The sequence below is a fragment of the Anser brachyrhynchus genome, assembly GCF_964034855.1.
Source record: "Anser brachyrhynchus genome assembly, chromosome: 6".
Taxonomy (NCBI): Eukaryota; Metazoa; Chordata; class Aves; order Anseriformes; family Anatidae; genus Anser; species Anser brachyrhynchus.
The window spans coordinates 30,073,409-30,088,211 of NC_137700.1; the positions used below are offsets into that span (position 1 = coordinate 30,073,409).

At 55.5% G+C, this 14,803-nt stretch overlaps 1 protein-coding gene across 6 annotated transcripts in view; it reads left to right on the plus strand.

Moving 5' to 3' along the window:
• Positions 1–638: 638 nt before the first annotated feature.
• Positions 639–14,803, plus strand: part of DNMBP (dynamin binding protein) — a 32,674-nt gene continuing 18,509 nt past the window's right edge. The window contains exons 1-4 of one of the 6 annotated variants that reach the window (XM_080597029.1): positions 639–774; positions 9,511–9,689; positions 12,001–12,123; positions 12,667–14,595. In XM_080597029.1, the coding sequence (XP_080453155.1) occupies positions 9,545–9,689; positions 12,001–12,123; positions 12,667–14,595 (2,197 nt within the window). In that variant the 5' untranslated portion in view covers positions 639–774; positions 9,511–9,544. The other 5 variants (XM_080597031.1, XM_080597030.1, XM_080597032.1 and 2 more) reach the window with 5 other exon arrangements.

Here is a 14,803-nt window from a genome sequence, read left to right on the forward strand (position 1 = left end):
GCGCTGGAGGCTGAGACTTGGGGCTTCACAGCGTGCTGCTGAGGGAGGGTATCCCTTGGGGCATGGAGGCGTTTTCGGCCTGCCAGGAAAATCAGCGCGGGACCAACTGTACGTGGTGTGCCCCTCTGCGTGATGCACAAACCGGCTGCTGCCTTCTGCCAGGAGCTCTTTGTTTTTCTCCGTTTGGGGGATCCTACAGCAGGTCTAAGCCGCCAAAGCCAGCTCCTCGCAGCAAAACCGAGACTGCACCAGATGGACAGTGCAGACCCACTCCTCAGCTGTTGCCCGTGAGGCAGCGAGAGACAGCCAGGAGAAGGCAGCAGCGGGGAACGGAGCCCTGCCACCCGTGGTGCCTGCGAGGCAGCAACACTTTGTGGGGAAGGAGCCTAAGTGGGCTCGCACAGGCAGCTGCGGCGGCTGCTCCTGCTCGAGCGGTGCTGCGAGGCTGTCCCGGGGCTGTCCCCATGTCACCGAGGGGGTCCCCCAGGCTCCGGGCCTGCCCGGGAAACAGCTCGGGCCGCGGCCTCCCAGCTCCACCAGGCCGGGCCGTGCCGGGCCAGGCCGGGCCGTGCGGAGGCGGGCGGGCGGCGGGGCCGGGCGGGGCGCTGCGAGGCCGGGCGGGCTCTGGGGGCCGGGCCGGCCCGGGGCCGGGCGGAGCTGGGCGGCCGCGGGGACGGAGCGGGGAGCCGGGGGCAAGGCGGGGGGGAACCGGAGGCGGGAGCGGGGACGCGCAGGGCCGGAGCGGCCGCGGCGCCCGGAGCGGGCCGGGAGCAGGTAGGGACCCGCCGGGGGGAGCCGGGCTCCGCCGGCCCGGCCGCTCGGCTCCCCCCGCCCTGCGCGCCCCCCCTCGGCCTGCGTCTCCCCCGGCGCGGCCCGGCCCCCGCCTCCGCTGCGGCCCCTCGGCTCCGCCGGCCCTCGGCCTCTGCCCTGCCTTCCCCCGGCAGGGAGGCGGCGGAGCCTGGCTGCCCCCCGCCCCGGGCCGCGCCGCTCCGGGCCTCCCCGGCGTGCCCGGGGCCGTGCCGGGTGTCCCCGGGCACGGGGGGTGCCGCTCGCTGGGTCCGGGCTGTCCCTCGGCTGGGCTGCGGCTGTGTTGTCCTCGCTCCCCGGGGCGCGGAGCCGGGTGCCCGGCGTGTGCCGGGGCCCTGCCCGCACGCACGCTGCCCCGACGGCGCTTCGGGGGCCCAGGCTGCGTGGAGCAGCCTTCGAGCCGCCCCGGTGCTTCCCTCCGTGCCTTCGTGCTGCTGGGCCGGGCGGCCTCGGGGTGGGGCGGCTTAAGCCGCATCTGTGCGGCTGGTGGGGTCTCGGGGTGACGGTCTGCCGGGCAGACCCGCAGGTAGCTGGCACTGACAGCTTGCTAAGGGAGAGCACCTGGTCCTGGAGAAACAGCACGGGCATGTGAGCTCCGGCACCCAGAGCGGTGATGCTGTGACGAGGGGCAGCACAGGCACCCACACAGGGAGCAAAAGCTCCAGGGCGCAGCACCGTGCCTTCCCCAGCTGCTCTTCCGTGAGCACCCACGTTGCTTGTGCCAGCCTGGGAAGAGAAACTTCCGAGAGTTTCCTCCCCTCCTCGCTTTAGTAAATGCCAACCGCTGAGCATTGCTGCCAGCCTGGCACCACCGCCTTGTGCTCTAAGAGAGGCAAACTGGCGGTGCCTCCTGCAGTGGCCTCGCCAGGGGATGGAGGCTGCATCCTGAACACCTTCCGAGGGGCTGCAGCTCTGGGGCTGACCCTGTTGCTGCCGCAGGCTGAGCAGAGCAGTGCCGCAGCTGATCCCGTCCTTGACACAGTTTGGCCTCAGTTGAAAGAGCTCCGCTGCCTTTGCTGGTGTTTGAAGTACTTCCCCCACACCAGTCCTTTCACATCTCGTTCTCCTTGCAGAATACCTAGCAGGGCTTTAGTTGTGTAATACATATTGCAAGTAACATCTGTTTTGAGGCTTGTCATGTTTACATGACTTTCTGCTGAAAAAGCTCGCTCTCCCCTTGCCTCTGCCATTCTCTCCTTCGCTTCCATTATGATTCTGTCTTTACATCCACAAAAGGCCTGAAAGAGTTTGTAGATACAGAATTTGTAGCTTTTTAAGTATTTTGCCAAATTCAGCCTCTGTACTGTGCTGGGAGACGTCACCATCATCCCCCTCATCTTGACTCACTTCTCTGGCTGCAAGTCGTGCTGGGCACCGTGTTTAAATGTGTCCTCCTTGTTTTCAAGGCCCTGTATAGCACAGTTAAAGCCCACATCTCTGAGCTGGCTTCTTTTGCTGTTCTTTAGAAATCCTCTGCTCTGCCAAGGACAACGGTTTCAGTTCTCTCTCCAGCTGCTTCAGTTGCTCCCAATGCCCTTTTCCCACTTTCCCTGGTGCCTGCCATGCACCCACTCTGTTGCCATTCTGCTTAGGATTAGCAGTGACATTAAAAACTTGTACGTATGTGTAAAGATTGTAGAAAAATGTTAAATTTGCAAGGGGCCAGGAGGGACTCCTACAGGAGAGGAAAGGCGTGAGCCTCGTGGCCCTGCAGAGCCCCAGGTGTGTTAGCCGCCCTGGGGAGCGCGGCTGTGTGATAATCGCAGCGTTCGGTGTGCGGCTGCGGTGTCCGCGCAGTGGGTGACTGTTCAGACGGACTTTGTAATGCCAGTGATGTGTGCCTGGGTGGGGTGCCCGGAATTGTGCTTAGCACTTCGCTACCTTAACTGATAATTTCCCCTCGACCTCCAACAAAAATATGTTTCTAATGAATTGTAAATTCATGATGATTGCTCAACCCCACTTCTGAGTGGCATAGCTTTTACTTCATTTTGGTTTTAGGACCTTTGTATTAGGACATAAACTATATTGCTTCCTTGTCAGGAGCACTTAGAGGCTCTGAAAAGAGTTAGGTCCACATGATAGCAGGTATCAATGGAGTCCCTCCCAGGGGATTTAGGTTCTCTGGAGATAATGAGCAGTGTAGAACGGGAGTAAAGGTGAGCAAAGAGTAGAGCTTCCAATTCAAACTGCAGTAATTCCCCTATTTCTACACTCCCTACCCAACAACCAAACCATCACTGGGGACTTCTGTCCAAAAGCTGCATTGAAAAATACCGGTCAGGGTACAAAGTCACATTCTCAAGTGTTGAGGAATGTCCTTGTATCCCCAGTTCAACCTGTTTTGGATACATACTCGAGGTACAATGACTAATTTTGTGATTGTATACTGCCTACCTGCAGGAGCCCAGGCACAGGTACTGCACGGCAGAAGGGGTGCTGCTGTTGGGATTTTGTCTGGTCCTTATTCTACGTTGTATCGTTTTAGACGTGTGCCTCGGGGAGGGAGAAGACAGGACTTGGTAACGGTGTCTGCAAAGTGCATGCAGCCACTCAGTACAGGGTGGCTAGAACTGGGGAAGCTCTTACCTCCTGAGCTGGTGCTCTGGCCTTTGTGTGCTTAGGCCCACAGTGCTATAGATTAAGTATCCATCGCAGTGTCCTTGCTCACATGTTTTGGCAAGGTGCTCTGCTTTGCATTAAAAGTTGATGCTGTGCTCAAGTTTCCAGATGACTTTCATTTGCTTGCCATCTGGCCCAACGCGAGCTCCTCTTCCTTCCTCCCCAACCTACGCCTACCCCGCACAAACCCTGCCAGCCGGCACTGAGCCGTGTCCCGCTACCGAGCAGGTGACAACGCTGTGACAGCCAGTGCCCAGCTGGAGGGAAAAAAGACGTGGTGTGAGTGACTTGCGTGGTACACGCAGAGCTCCTGTGGCAAACACCCCGAACTGCTGCACACGTGCGCTGTGGGGAAGGCAGAGCTCAAGCAGCAGTTGTTCTTAGTGATCCTGGATCTGGGGGGGTTTGCTGATCCAACCTTGGTGTATTTATTTTAATGATTTCTGTATGTCAGGTTTAAAAGGAAATGAAGCTGTTTCTTTTTAAAGCGAGGAGATTCCTCATCCTCCTGGGAGCCATATGGGGTCTGGAGATGGCAGGACGTAAGAGAGATCACGTGTTTCCCACTGCATGAAGCTCAGCGGGGGGGCTCTTTGGGATCTGCGGAGACAAACAGCATGTTTTAACGAGAGGCTGCAGCAGTCCGCGTGGCCCCGGCGGGAGAAGGCTCCTCTCCTCTGTGCCATTAAGCCTGTTTTTTCTCTGCTTGGGGTCTTGTCCATTCTGTTGAGGTTTGTAGGGGTGGCTCTGCAGTTTTCCTCAGTCCCTGCATTGGCACCATGTCCAGGGCCTGGCTCAATGGGGTATTGTCTGTCCCACCCAGGAATGTGCAGGCAAGCAAGGACCTCCGGGGACTTGCAGAGCAACACGTTCTGCTCGGAGCAGGGGGGTGACTGCGGTTGGCAGCTCCGAAGGCTCCTGCGAGTGCTCAGGGTGTGCTCCAGCATGGGCAATGTCCTGTCCTTGGAGCGTGGCTGAGGCCTGTGCAGGCCTTGCAGATGCAGCGGGGTAAGGAGGAAGGGAGGAGAGGTGGCCACATTTGGAGGCCACAGGGAGGTGGGAGGAACAGAGGTAAAGGGCAGGGAAAATGCCTCAGCACGCAGTTAGTGAGCTTCTGTTCCTGACCCAATCGTGTGAGAAGCCAAGTGGTGCTCCTGGTTTCTGCCCACTGCACGTTAGGTTCTGCTCCTGCAGCTCAGTGCGCAGCGAGCACTGCAGCAAATGTCCTGTGGAAGCCAGAGCCAGCAGCTGAGCGAGGCAGAGGGCACCTCCGTTTCTGGGGGTGGATTCTGTTTTCGGCGAACAGGCATTATATTACAGTGAGGGGAAGGAGGCGTGAAAAGACAGAGGTAAAAAGTATGGCATTTTTAAGTTTTAAAAAAGATCACTGGCAGCATTTGTTAATATTCTTTAATTGTTCTGTGACAAAGTTGGCTTTTGTGCACTTCTGGGAATCAGACTCCTTCCTGGTTTACTGCTTAGGCTGGCTCTCAGTTTTAAAGAGACTGAGACGTCTGCTGCACAAGAACATACTTGTCTCCCTTGTGCAAACCAACTGTGCATGTGGAAGCCTGCACTGCATTTTTTTTCTGTTTGGTGATATATTAATTTCTTGGTTACTGTGCTGGTGAGTTACGCTGCAGCGCTGCCCATAGCCAGCTCTAACAGCACTGTCTGAGCAAGAAGCTGGGAAGTCGTATTTGGAGGGAGACAGGTAGGGATGCTGCCTGTCAAGTCTGGTTCTCTTGCTGCGAAGTTTGTGGCATCTGTTCATTATTGCTTTTTATCTCATAATCTGATCAATGCTTTGGGTGTACCACTGGATTAGCTGTCTCAAAAGCCTTTGAGTCTCTCCTTTTACTGGGGCTATTAATGCTGTTTGTAATCAACCTAAAATGATCTCTTCGTGTCGCTGCATTGTTTTCTAAGTGTTTGAAATCCTTGCTTCAGCAGAAACGGGGAAGAGAGAACTCCCGTTTTGACGCTACAGAAACTCATCAGAAATTAATTTACTCATCCTTACGATCAAACAGAGTCCAAAAGGGCATTTGTATCACCATCTTCAGTAGGTCTGCTTCCATGTAAGTTATGATCCTTTGTGCCTGGTAATAATTCACTATTGTGTTGGTGAGTCCTTTATTTGAGGCATTTTACCCTGTCCAATCTCAGCCACGAGGAGAGAGGAGGGTAAGAGAAGTTGTCTGAGTCAGTGTGTAAATGTCTCCTCTTGGCTGCTGTGGCGTGGTCTGTGCTGAAGGTCTCATAACAATCTTGTAAGTGAGCTAATAGCTCTCATTTCATTCCGGTCTGTCCTTTCATCAGCCCACACCGGACCAGACATACTCCAGAGCTAATGACAAGAAGGGGTAGGCTGTCTTCCACGAAGGTGATGCGTGCTGAGCATGCATGTGGGGAGGCTGGGAGGAGTGATTAATGCCCTGGGAATTCACTTCTCTGCCTCGCTACACAAAGCTGCTGTGTCAGGGCACCGGGCGGGCTGCAGCTGGGCGCCAGGAACACGTTACCTAGTTTGCTCAGGATCAGGCACCGAGACAGAGACAGCATGTTCTCAGCGGGCCGAGTTCGCCGCTCTGCCGCAGCTTCATACTTGCACAGTGAGGCTCTCTTTGGACGTGGATCTGCTGCTAGGCGGAGGCAGGAATCCTGTCCTGCTCCAGCTCTGCTGCAATCTGCAGCCCTGACCTCTGCCAGGGTGAAGTCCCGGAGTTTGCTGAGTTGTGGGGGAGCCCTCCCTCCCCCTGGCTGGGAGGGATTGCCCCCCTTGGAGGTGAGAGGGGATGGTGCTTGGCCAGCAGTCAGGAGCTGTGACTCACGGGGGATCACAGGCGGAGCCCTGCTCTCCCTGCAGTCTGCTCTTCCTGCTGGAGCCCCTGCACGAGCAGTTGCTGGATGTTTTTCTCACCAGGCAGATCTGGTCTGGAGCTGGGAGAAGCTCGTGTCCACCATTAAAGCTGAGGAATTGGACTCAGTACATTCCCGGTCTGCAAGATGCTGGGAGACTTCCTTTCTAGGTGGAGGTTTGGAGAAAATGTTGGCAGTCAGCACTCCATGGAGTAAGACAAGGCCAAGACCCTGGAAAACATAATATTTTGTGTTCGAATCATGTTACGGAGCAAGCAAACCCTGTAAGACTGATCCACTGCTTTGAAATACAGGGGCATACTGTCTAGACTCGGATGGACGGAAAAGGACAGCAAGCAGCCTAGTATTCAGAGGTGTTTCACAGTCCCTTGCTGGAAGAGGACGGTTTACCAGGTGCTGGCACTGGACTTTCAAGGGACAGAGTGATCTGGGAGGTGTTGCCTCGGTAGGACCAGCTCTAGGGGCTTACACTCCCTGCTGTCTGGCTGGCAAGGGGCTGGTCTGGTGGTGTATGCGGGGCAATTCTAGAGAAGGATGTGCAAAAGAAGTATCTGGTATTTCTGGAATACGGGTAGGAGTGGCCAGTGCTGTCAGTGACCTGTGTGGGCTCATCAGAAATCCCCAGCAACCTCGGAGGAGGGTTTGCGTGCTCCTGGTTCTGATCCCTGGCACTGACACCGAGCATCCCCCGTGCTCGCTGACACTCGCATCCCTCTGAGCTGTCTCGTCTGTGCTGCGGCAGTAGGGCTGTAGCTGCTCCCTTCCCTTCGTCCAACAGTCAGTCAGTGACTCCTGCATCTCGGAAGTAAGTGGTTGGGTTAGTGTCAGTTGTTAGATTGGTCTCTGTTTTCTGAGACACTAATCTCTAAGCTAAAGGAGAGTGTGCCCAGTATACCTGGGTCCTCCTGTTGTTAGTCTGCCATATCTGCAGTGCTTCTGAACTCTTCCCTTCCCACAGAGTTGTGTGTTTTGTCAGGGAATGATCCCGCTTCTCGGTACTGCTGAGGGAACATGGGCTTGCTGGGATTTTTTTTGGCTGTTTCAGAAGTTGCTTAATGCTTCCTCGCCTCATGGGCTGGCTCTCGGGGATTGCTTTTCACATCAATATGTTAGTACCTGTGTTTTATTTTAAGTGCAGTTAATAGGTACGTGTCAGAACAATTGCAGTTGTGCCTGCCTCTTTCAATCTTCCGTCTCGTTTGAAACAGAGCGCTTTTAATGAATGAGTCCCCAGAGCTCCAGGTGAGTTAAGGAAGGGATGCTGCTGTTTTCCCAGGCAAGTAACTTGAGTCCCAGGCAGCAGGAGGGCCATGTCCTCCGAGTGACCACTGTAAAGGGTTTGAGTCTGCAGGGCTCATGTTGTGATCTTTACATTCCTCAAACCACTCTTACGTTACCCCTTTGACAGAGGAAATGCCAGAAATCTCGCTATAATCCTGGAGAACCTACCCTGAGGCAGCAGTTTCACCTGCCTGTTTTTTTTTTTTCTGTTGTCCAGAGCGGCTGTGAAGCGTGCAGGTTCAGAATATGGCAAGTGTTTTTAGGACCCTGAGCTCAGCGGTTCCTTGTGCCACAGCCACCCCACCTCACACAGTGCGAGGCTGCTTTCTTGTCTTTACTATTTCCAAGCTAATTGAGGGCTCTTCCATCTTTTTCCCAGCTCCACATGGTCATGTTTTTATACTGTTGCTCTTTCTGCCTCAGTAGGTTCCTGCTATCCTGAACTGCAGCTCTTTGTGCTCCCGATTCACTCCAGTCCATTCATCTCTTTTTGGTGGCAAAGTGCTGTCGGCTGCTGGATATTGGGCTCTTTGTTTGCTCAGCCAGCACAATGCTGGTAACAAAGGGGCAGCCTGTGCCCCAAGGAGCTCACGTGCTAGGGGTAAGGCAGCGGAGAGCAATAGGGGTGACGGCAGGAGCAGAGGTGCGGGCGGTGGGAGAGTGCTGGCCATGCTGGCGGCGGCTGGGGGCGGGCAGGGACGTGCCGAGGACGCTGCTGCTGCCGAGCACAAACCCGCTTTGTTCCCAGGAGGTGAGCCGGCCTGGATAAACAGAGCAGTCCCGTCAGCAGAAAGCATTTCCCTGGCCGGAGCCCCTGCTGGCGCTCTGGCTGGAAGTTTGCCGCACCTCGGTAGCAGGGCTGTTTCTCTCCTCTCCGTGTTAGCCTCCCCTGCTCCTGCCTCGCCGGGGCTCAGGTGGGACATGCACAGCTTTCTGTTCGTGGCATGTGCTGTTGTGTGTTGTCGCCCTGCTTTTTCTGCCGCTAGCGAGGGACGTGGCTGCTCCATAGCCGTGCTGCGTGCACGGCCAGCTCGGCGTGGCGCTGGGAGGGTGACTGCTCACTGCGCACATCGACACGCTTTTGGAGGAAAGAGGGCTCGCTCCTCAGAGTGGCTGTGCCTGACAGGACAGAGCAGGAGCCGTCCTGCTCGGGCTCCCACGGTGTGGGAGGACAGCAGCGTGTCAGGGAGGGTGCTGGTGTCTTGGGGCCACAAAGGGCAGGGCTCTGAGAACACCTCCGGGAGGTGTCAGCAGTGCCAGGCTCTGCCCGTAATTGTGGTGAAACAGGAAAACAAAGGGAAGTGCTTACAGCCTGAGCTGCAGATGCTGAGGGATAATCTTAGGGCTTCTGACGATCTCGGACAGATGCACCTTTCAGTTCCCTTCCTGAGGGGTAAGGGAAAAGGGGACGGCCCAGTGAAGCTGCAGGGCTGCCGCCGCCTCGGTGCAGCATAGGACCTTGCTGGGAAGGCTGCTTGGTGCAGAGCAAAGGCGATACAGAGAAGTGTCCTGGCTCGGCAGCTGCGTGCAGTGGTGGCCGCTGCCTGCCTGCAGAGGCCTCAGCGGGCTCTGGGCCTGCCCTGGTGTCAGGGAAGCGTGGAGCTTCCTCCCCTCCTCTCGCTTCCTTCCTGACGGGAATTTGCTTCTAGATTTTCTTGCTGCTTCTCCCCATGGTACAGCACAAAAGTGTCCCGGCAGAGGTAGCCAGAGAGGCCGGATAAGGCAGGCAGGACCACAGGGGCTGTACTGCTGGAGACCCCCCCTCCTTTGGCTGCATGGGGAAGGGGTTCAGTGAGCTCAGGACAGAGCCCCCTCAGTGTCCCTGCCTCTTGCGCTCAGGAAGGGTTTTCCTCTCCGAGAATATTTGTGATAATTTCAAGTTCTTCTTGCCACTAACAGACTTCCTCTGTATTTCAGCCTTAGGTACCAATCTGCCTGCAGACCCCACGCAATGGAGGCTGGCTCTGTGGTACGAGCGGTCTTTGATTTCTGTCCCAGCGTCTCTGAGGAGTTGCCCCTCTTCGTGGGAGATGTCATCGAGGTGCTGGCTGTGGTGGATGAGTTCTGGCTCCTCGGCAAAAAGGAAGGTGTCACAGGTAAGAGCCTGCCCCTGGGTCCGTAAGCTGCCACCTGCCATCTCAGCATCCACCATGAGCACCTTCCCTGGCCAGCGCTGTGCTATTGGGGCATGCAGGACCAGAACTGTTGTACCAGATCTTTCACTGGGCTTCACCTGGGGCTGAGGGTACAGGTTCCCTTCCAGCTGCACGTCAGGTGTTCAGATAGCTCGCTTATTCTTTTGAGAGAGGTCAGTGGTGTGTCACTTCTTGAGATGGGAGCTTCACAACGCTAGGTGCTACATCCTCTGTGGTGGGACAGCCATTTCCTGTCTAGTTTATGCACTGACCTGCTGTGGCAGTGGAAGGGGAGAGAGGAAACAGATGCACTGAGGGTGGAAACGCCAAGTGACCTTGTCAGTTCAAGTCAGTGGGACACTCAGTGACAGAATCCGTGTCCCCCCTGGAGGCCTGACTCAGCCCCGCTTCCTCCTTTTTGCTTTAAAACACTTTCCCGCACAAGCTGGGACCAATACCTGGGTGCCTGAAGTAGCGTGCAAGTCTGCTAAACTTTTGGAGGAGCGCGAGAAACTTCTGAAGCACCAAAATGCTCTTAGTGAAACACTTAGTCCCCTCGTCCTGGTGTAAGCAGCTCTTTCTCATCTCTACCGACGCTGAGATGCGTGAGCTCTCAGAGAGATGAAAACCAGGCCACTTCAAAGCAGAAGCCTGACTCTTTGCTCAGCGTGAAGGTAGGGCTGCACTTCCACGCCTGGCCGTGGAGATGGGGCTGCTACTGCAGCTGCAGTCTGGGCTCTGCTACCAGCTGTGGGCTGTCAGGCGCCTTTCTCTGCTTAAAACAAAGATGGACAGGAGCAAAGGTGCAGAAGAGGGCTTTTCCCCTATGCTCCACGTAGCTGATAAATGGCACTGAATGAGGGCATGCCTGATCCCAAGCCACTGGGCACAAATTACTTCTGCAGAAATCAGCAGCAGCTACTTTACCACAGTTTTTTCTCTCAGTGTAACTGAAGTGCTTGTTCTCAAGAACATAAAGCTGTGAAGAAACAATAAACAGATGCTATCATAGCTCAAAGATAAAGAAACATGCCGAAGTCAAACAGAATGGTTTTTAATGACCTTTAACTCAAAACCAGCTTGCATTCCTGCTTTTCATTGGAACAGCTGTCGTAGTTTTCTGCCCAGTTTTCTAAGCTAAAGTTGCAGGGGATTGAAAAAGCACTTTTTAATAGAAGCTGTGTAGGTGCTGCAGCCTACCAATAATAATACTTAATACTCTGGGGAATAATTAATGTGGCTCCATGGCTTCCTTTCTAACAGTGTTAGGTTGTTTCCATGTACAGAGCAGGAAACTAAGACATGGAAAAAGAGGTGGAGTTGGTTAAAACTCTGAAGGAAGCCACTGAAACTAGAAGCCTGTGGGCTGTTGGTTCTACCTCAGGTTAATGACAGCAGATGCCAAACTGCCTAATCCTGGTGGAAAGTGCAGGGAGTCCGGGATAGGATGTCTCTAGGTTTTATTGGAGAACATGGAAACTGTATTGAGTGGTTATCATGAGTGAATGCTGGAAGTACTACTAGCCCATAGTCCATCATTTCTCCTTGCCATGAATTGTAAAAGACGGGAATTTGCAGTGGGCTTTGCGGTCAGCTCTGCCATATCCAGTGCTCCCGAGGCTGAAATCAGGAGCAGGGTGAAGTCCTGCGATGGCCAAGCATGCACAGCCCTGTCTGGCTGTGGCCTGCTCTGAGTAGCTGGGCATCCAGCATTGGGTACCATGGTGAAAATTGCTGCACAAGGTGATAAAATGGGGAAGGTCACCAGAGCCTCAGCAGTGCTGAGGCAGAGCCTCTGGCTCACAGACGTGGCCTTCCTGAGTGCGGTGGCCTGACTTGTGCGCTGAAGCTATGCTGGGGCCAGGCCTTGCAGAGTGAGGAGCACAAAGTGGATGTGCACAAGTCTTGTGGTGCAGCACTAGTGGATCTCATAGTCCTCGTCATGACCCTGAGTTGGGATTCAGGCAATGAAAGTGGAGAAGACCTGGTATGTCTGTTCCCAGAAACTCTGCTGATGGTACTGGTTGCCTGGAGTGAACCGAGGGCACAACGATTTTTGTTCTCTGTTAGCTCCCAAGCATTTAAAACCTGAGGAATTCCCATCTCTCAAACCCATTCCTCTTCCACCACACTGTTGAGTCACCCTGGGTAGCTGGGGGCACAGTATTTTCCTTTAGCAAGAGGAATAGATCCCAGAGTCTGGAAGAAGGGTGGAGGGAGTTGTGGTGGGCTACAGAAAAGACTCATTGCTGACAAATGCTTCTCATTTTAGGGCAGTTTCCTAGCAGCTTTGTGGAACCTGTGGATATTCCCCCTTTGAAGCAGGGAGAAAAACTGTTTGTTTGTACCAGTGACTTCACATCTCAAGAGCCAGGGAGCTTGTCATTGCAGAGAGGTAATCTCCATTCCCTTCCTTTGCTTTGCATCTCATAGTCCCCTGCTGTCCTACCAGAAGCACAGGGTGAGCCTTGTCACAGCATCCTGCTTACAGTGGCAGGGGAGAGAGGGGACTTTTCTAATACCCCATGACATGGGTCACATCAAAACCTCTGTGGACCCTTGTGTCCCAGCCTCCCTCCAATACCAGTTTCTTATGATCTATTGTTACTCATGAAACTCCAAATACTGGAGCTGTGTGATCACAGTAGGCTTACAGCTGCCTTTTAACTACCCTCCAATCCCCAAATCCTAGATTTTGGGGGAGGAAATCAAAGCTTTGGTGCAACTTCATGGCATAGCAACTAGAAAGTCATGGAGCTATAACCATGTAACTTAGTTATGCGCATGCATGAGGCTGCCAGTGCTTTGTGCCTTACCTTCAGTCTCTGCAGTCTGTGTAGAGTGCCAGACCTTACCCACAGCCAAGAAGGACAAGGGGAGAGGAGGTGAGAAACAATCGTACAGGCAGTTTTGAACTGGTGTGTCTCATTCCCTGCAGGAGACCTGGTGATCCTGGGGGGTTCCCTGGCCTCCAGCTGGCTCCAGGGCCGAAGCAGCTGGGGTTCCAAGGGCTTTTTCCCCTCATCATGCGTGCGGGAGCTGTGCCTTTCTACTCGGAGCCGTCAGCTGTCCCAGAGCGCTCTCCTGGAGGTGCCTGCCTACTCACTGGGCCAAGCCCGGGCCCTGATGGACCTGTCTGCTCAGCTGGAGGAGGAACTGGACTTCAGGGAAGGGGATGTGATCAACATCGTTGGCATCCCAGAGCCTGGCTGGTTCGAGGGGGAGCTCCGAGGCCACAGGGGTATTTTCCCAGAGGGTTTTGTGGAGCTGCTTACTCCTCTGAGAGCAGCAGGAACCTCAGAGTATCCAGAGCCCAGAGGGACTCGTGACACCAACGGGACAGTGGAGGTTCCCACCAAACAGGAGGAGGACAGCAGAGAGGATGGAGGGCAGGAGCCAGGGAGCACCTATGGTGTTGCTCTCTACCAGTTCCAAGCCCTGGAGTCCCAGGAGCTGGATTTTGATGTGGGTGACAGGATTCGGATTGTGGGCATTCTGGAGGATGGCTGGCTAGAGGGGGAGCTGAGGGGGAAACGTGGCATCTTCCCACACAGATTTGTGAGACTGGAAGCCTCCGACCCTTGCAGGGAAAAGGTGGGTGCTGGAGATCCCCAGGCTGGAGTCAGCTGTGAGGCGACCATCCAGCAAGACCCAGAGAGCACCTGCTCCAAAGCTCTCCCTTTGCCAGGGAAAGATGGCAGGGCCGTGGAGGATGGCTCTGTTGCACACCCTGTGTCTGACACCATTACATCTCACATGGCAGAGAGGTCGGAGGGTCCTCCGGGCACTGATTTGGGACAGTGTCAGGCCTTTCCTGACGCAGGACTCCAGGGGCCACATCCCAAAGCCCCAGCAGACTCCCTCCCCTCTGACTGCACAAAGACAGTCAATGGCCTTCATCCCTCTACTCGGCTGCCCCCACAGCAGAGCAACAAGCCCGGCCAAGCAGGTGTACTGGAGCCTCAGGCCCTGCCTGAGCATGATGGAGACAGTCCTGCCTTGCCCCAGCAGGCTCCCTGCTCCCCGCCAGACACTTGCAGAAGCCAGGTCATTTCTCCTCCTAACAGCTGGGCAGCACCAGAGCCCCAGGAGAACCAGAGCAGCGCCCAGGACTTGGATGGTTGGGTGGACAGTCAGCAGGAGAAGTCCAAGTCTTGTTCCTCCAGCTTGGGAGGTTCTCACATGGGCTCGGACACCTGGTCTGGGACGTGGGGGGAATGTTCCCTTCTCACAGCGCAGGGGGATGGCTGCACAGACCTCGACTCCAAACTGACAGAGCAGCTGGCACAGTTTGAGAAGAGTCTGTCGGGTACCGGTGCTGAGCAGGACAAGGTCTCCCGGCACTTCTCCATCTTGGACTATAGCTCTGAGAAGGACATCGTTCGTGGGTCTCCTGAGCCTGCCTCCCACGCCAAGCAGCCAGAGAGGAGGAAAGCCCTGAGGCCACCCCCTCCTCGGCCCAGCACCCTCGCGACAGCCCCTGTGCCCTCGCAGCCCGGCCGCCTCCCCAAAGGCAGGTCCCTGTCGTTCTCGGTGAAGCCCTCCCGGCCCGCGCCTCGGCCTCCGTCCAGCAGTCAGCGGAGGAGCCTGGCCCCTCCGCAGCTGCAGCCCAGCGCCCAGGAGCAGCGTGCAGAGGAGGCCCGCGATGACTTGATGCAGACAGGAGCGGCTTCCCCCTGCTCCATCCTGCTGACGAGGATCGGAGAGGTGGAGCGAGACCTGGAGGCTTACGGGAAGACCCGCGCTGAGCTGAGCTTGATGCTGGAGGAGCAGCAGGATGAGCTGGTGAGAGCGGAGACCCTGGAAAACCTTGACTTCTGTGATTCCAACATCGAGAGCCTCAGCGTGGAGCTGCAGGAGCTGAGAGGTGAGTCTGCGGCAGCAGGGGGCGGGGGTGCTTTAGGAGGACAGCTGGCCCCTGCAGCATACAGGCACTGCTGGAGCCAGTCTTTTAATCTGTTTTTTTTGATTATTGATTTTGGTTGTTTTTGTAAACACTGTGGCACTACAAATCACGATGATTTTGCTTTACACTTGGAGAAGAAGGCTGCCTGGTTTATGTGGCACATTTGGAC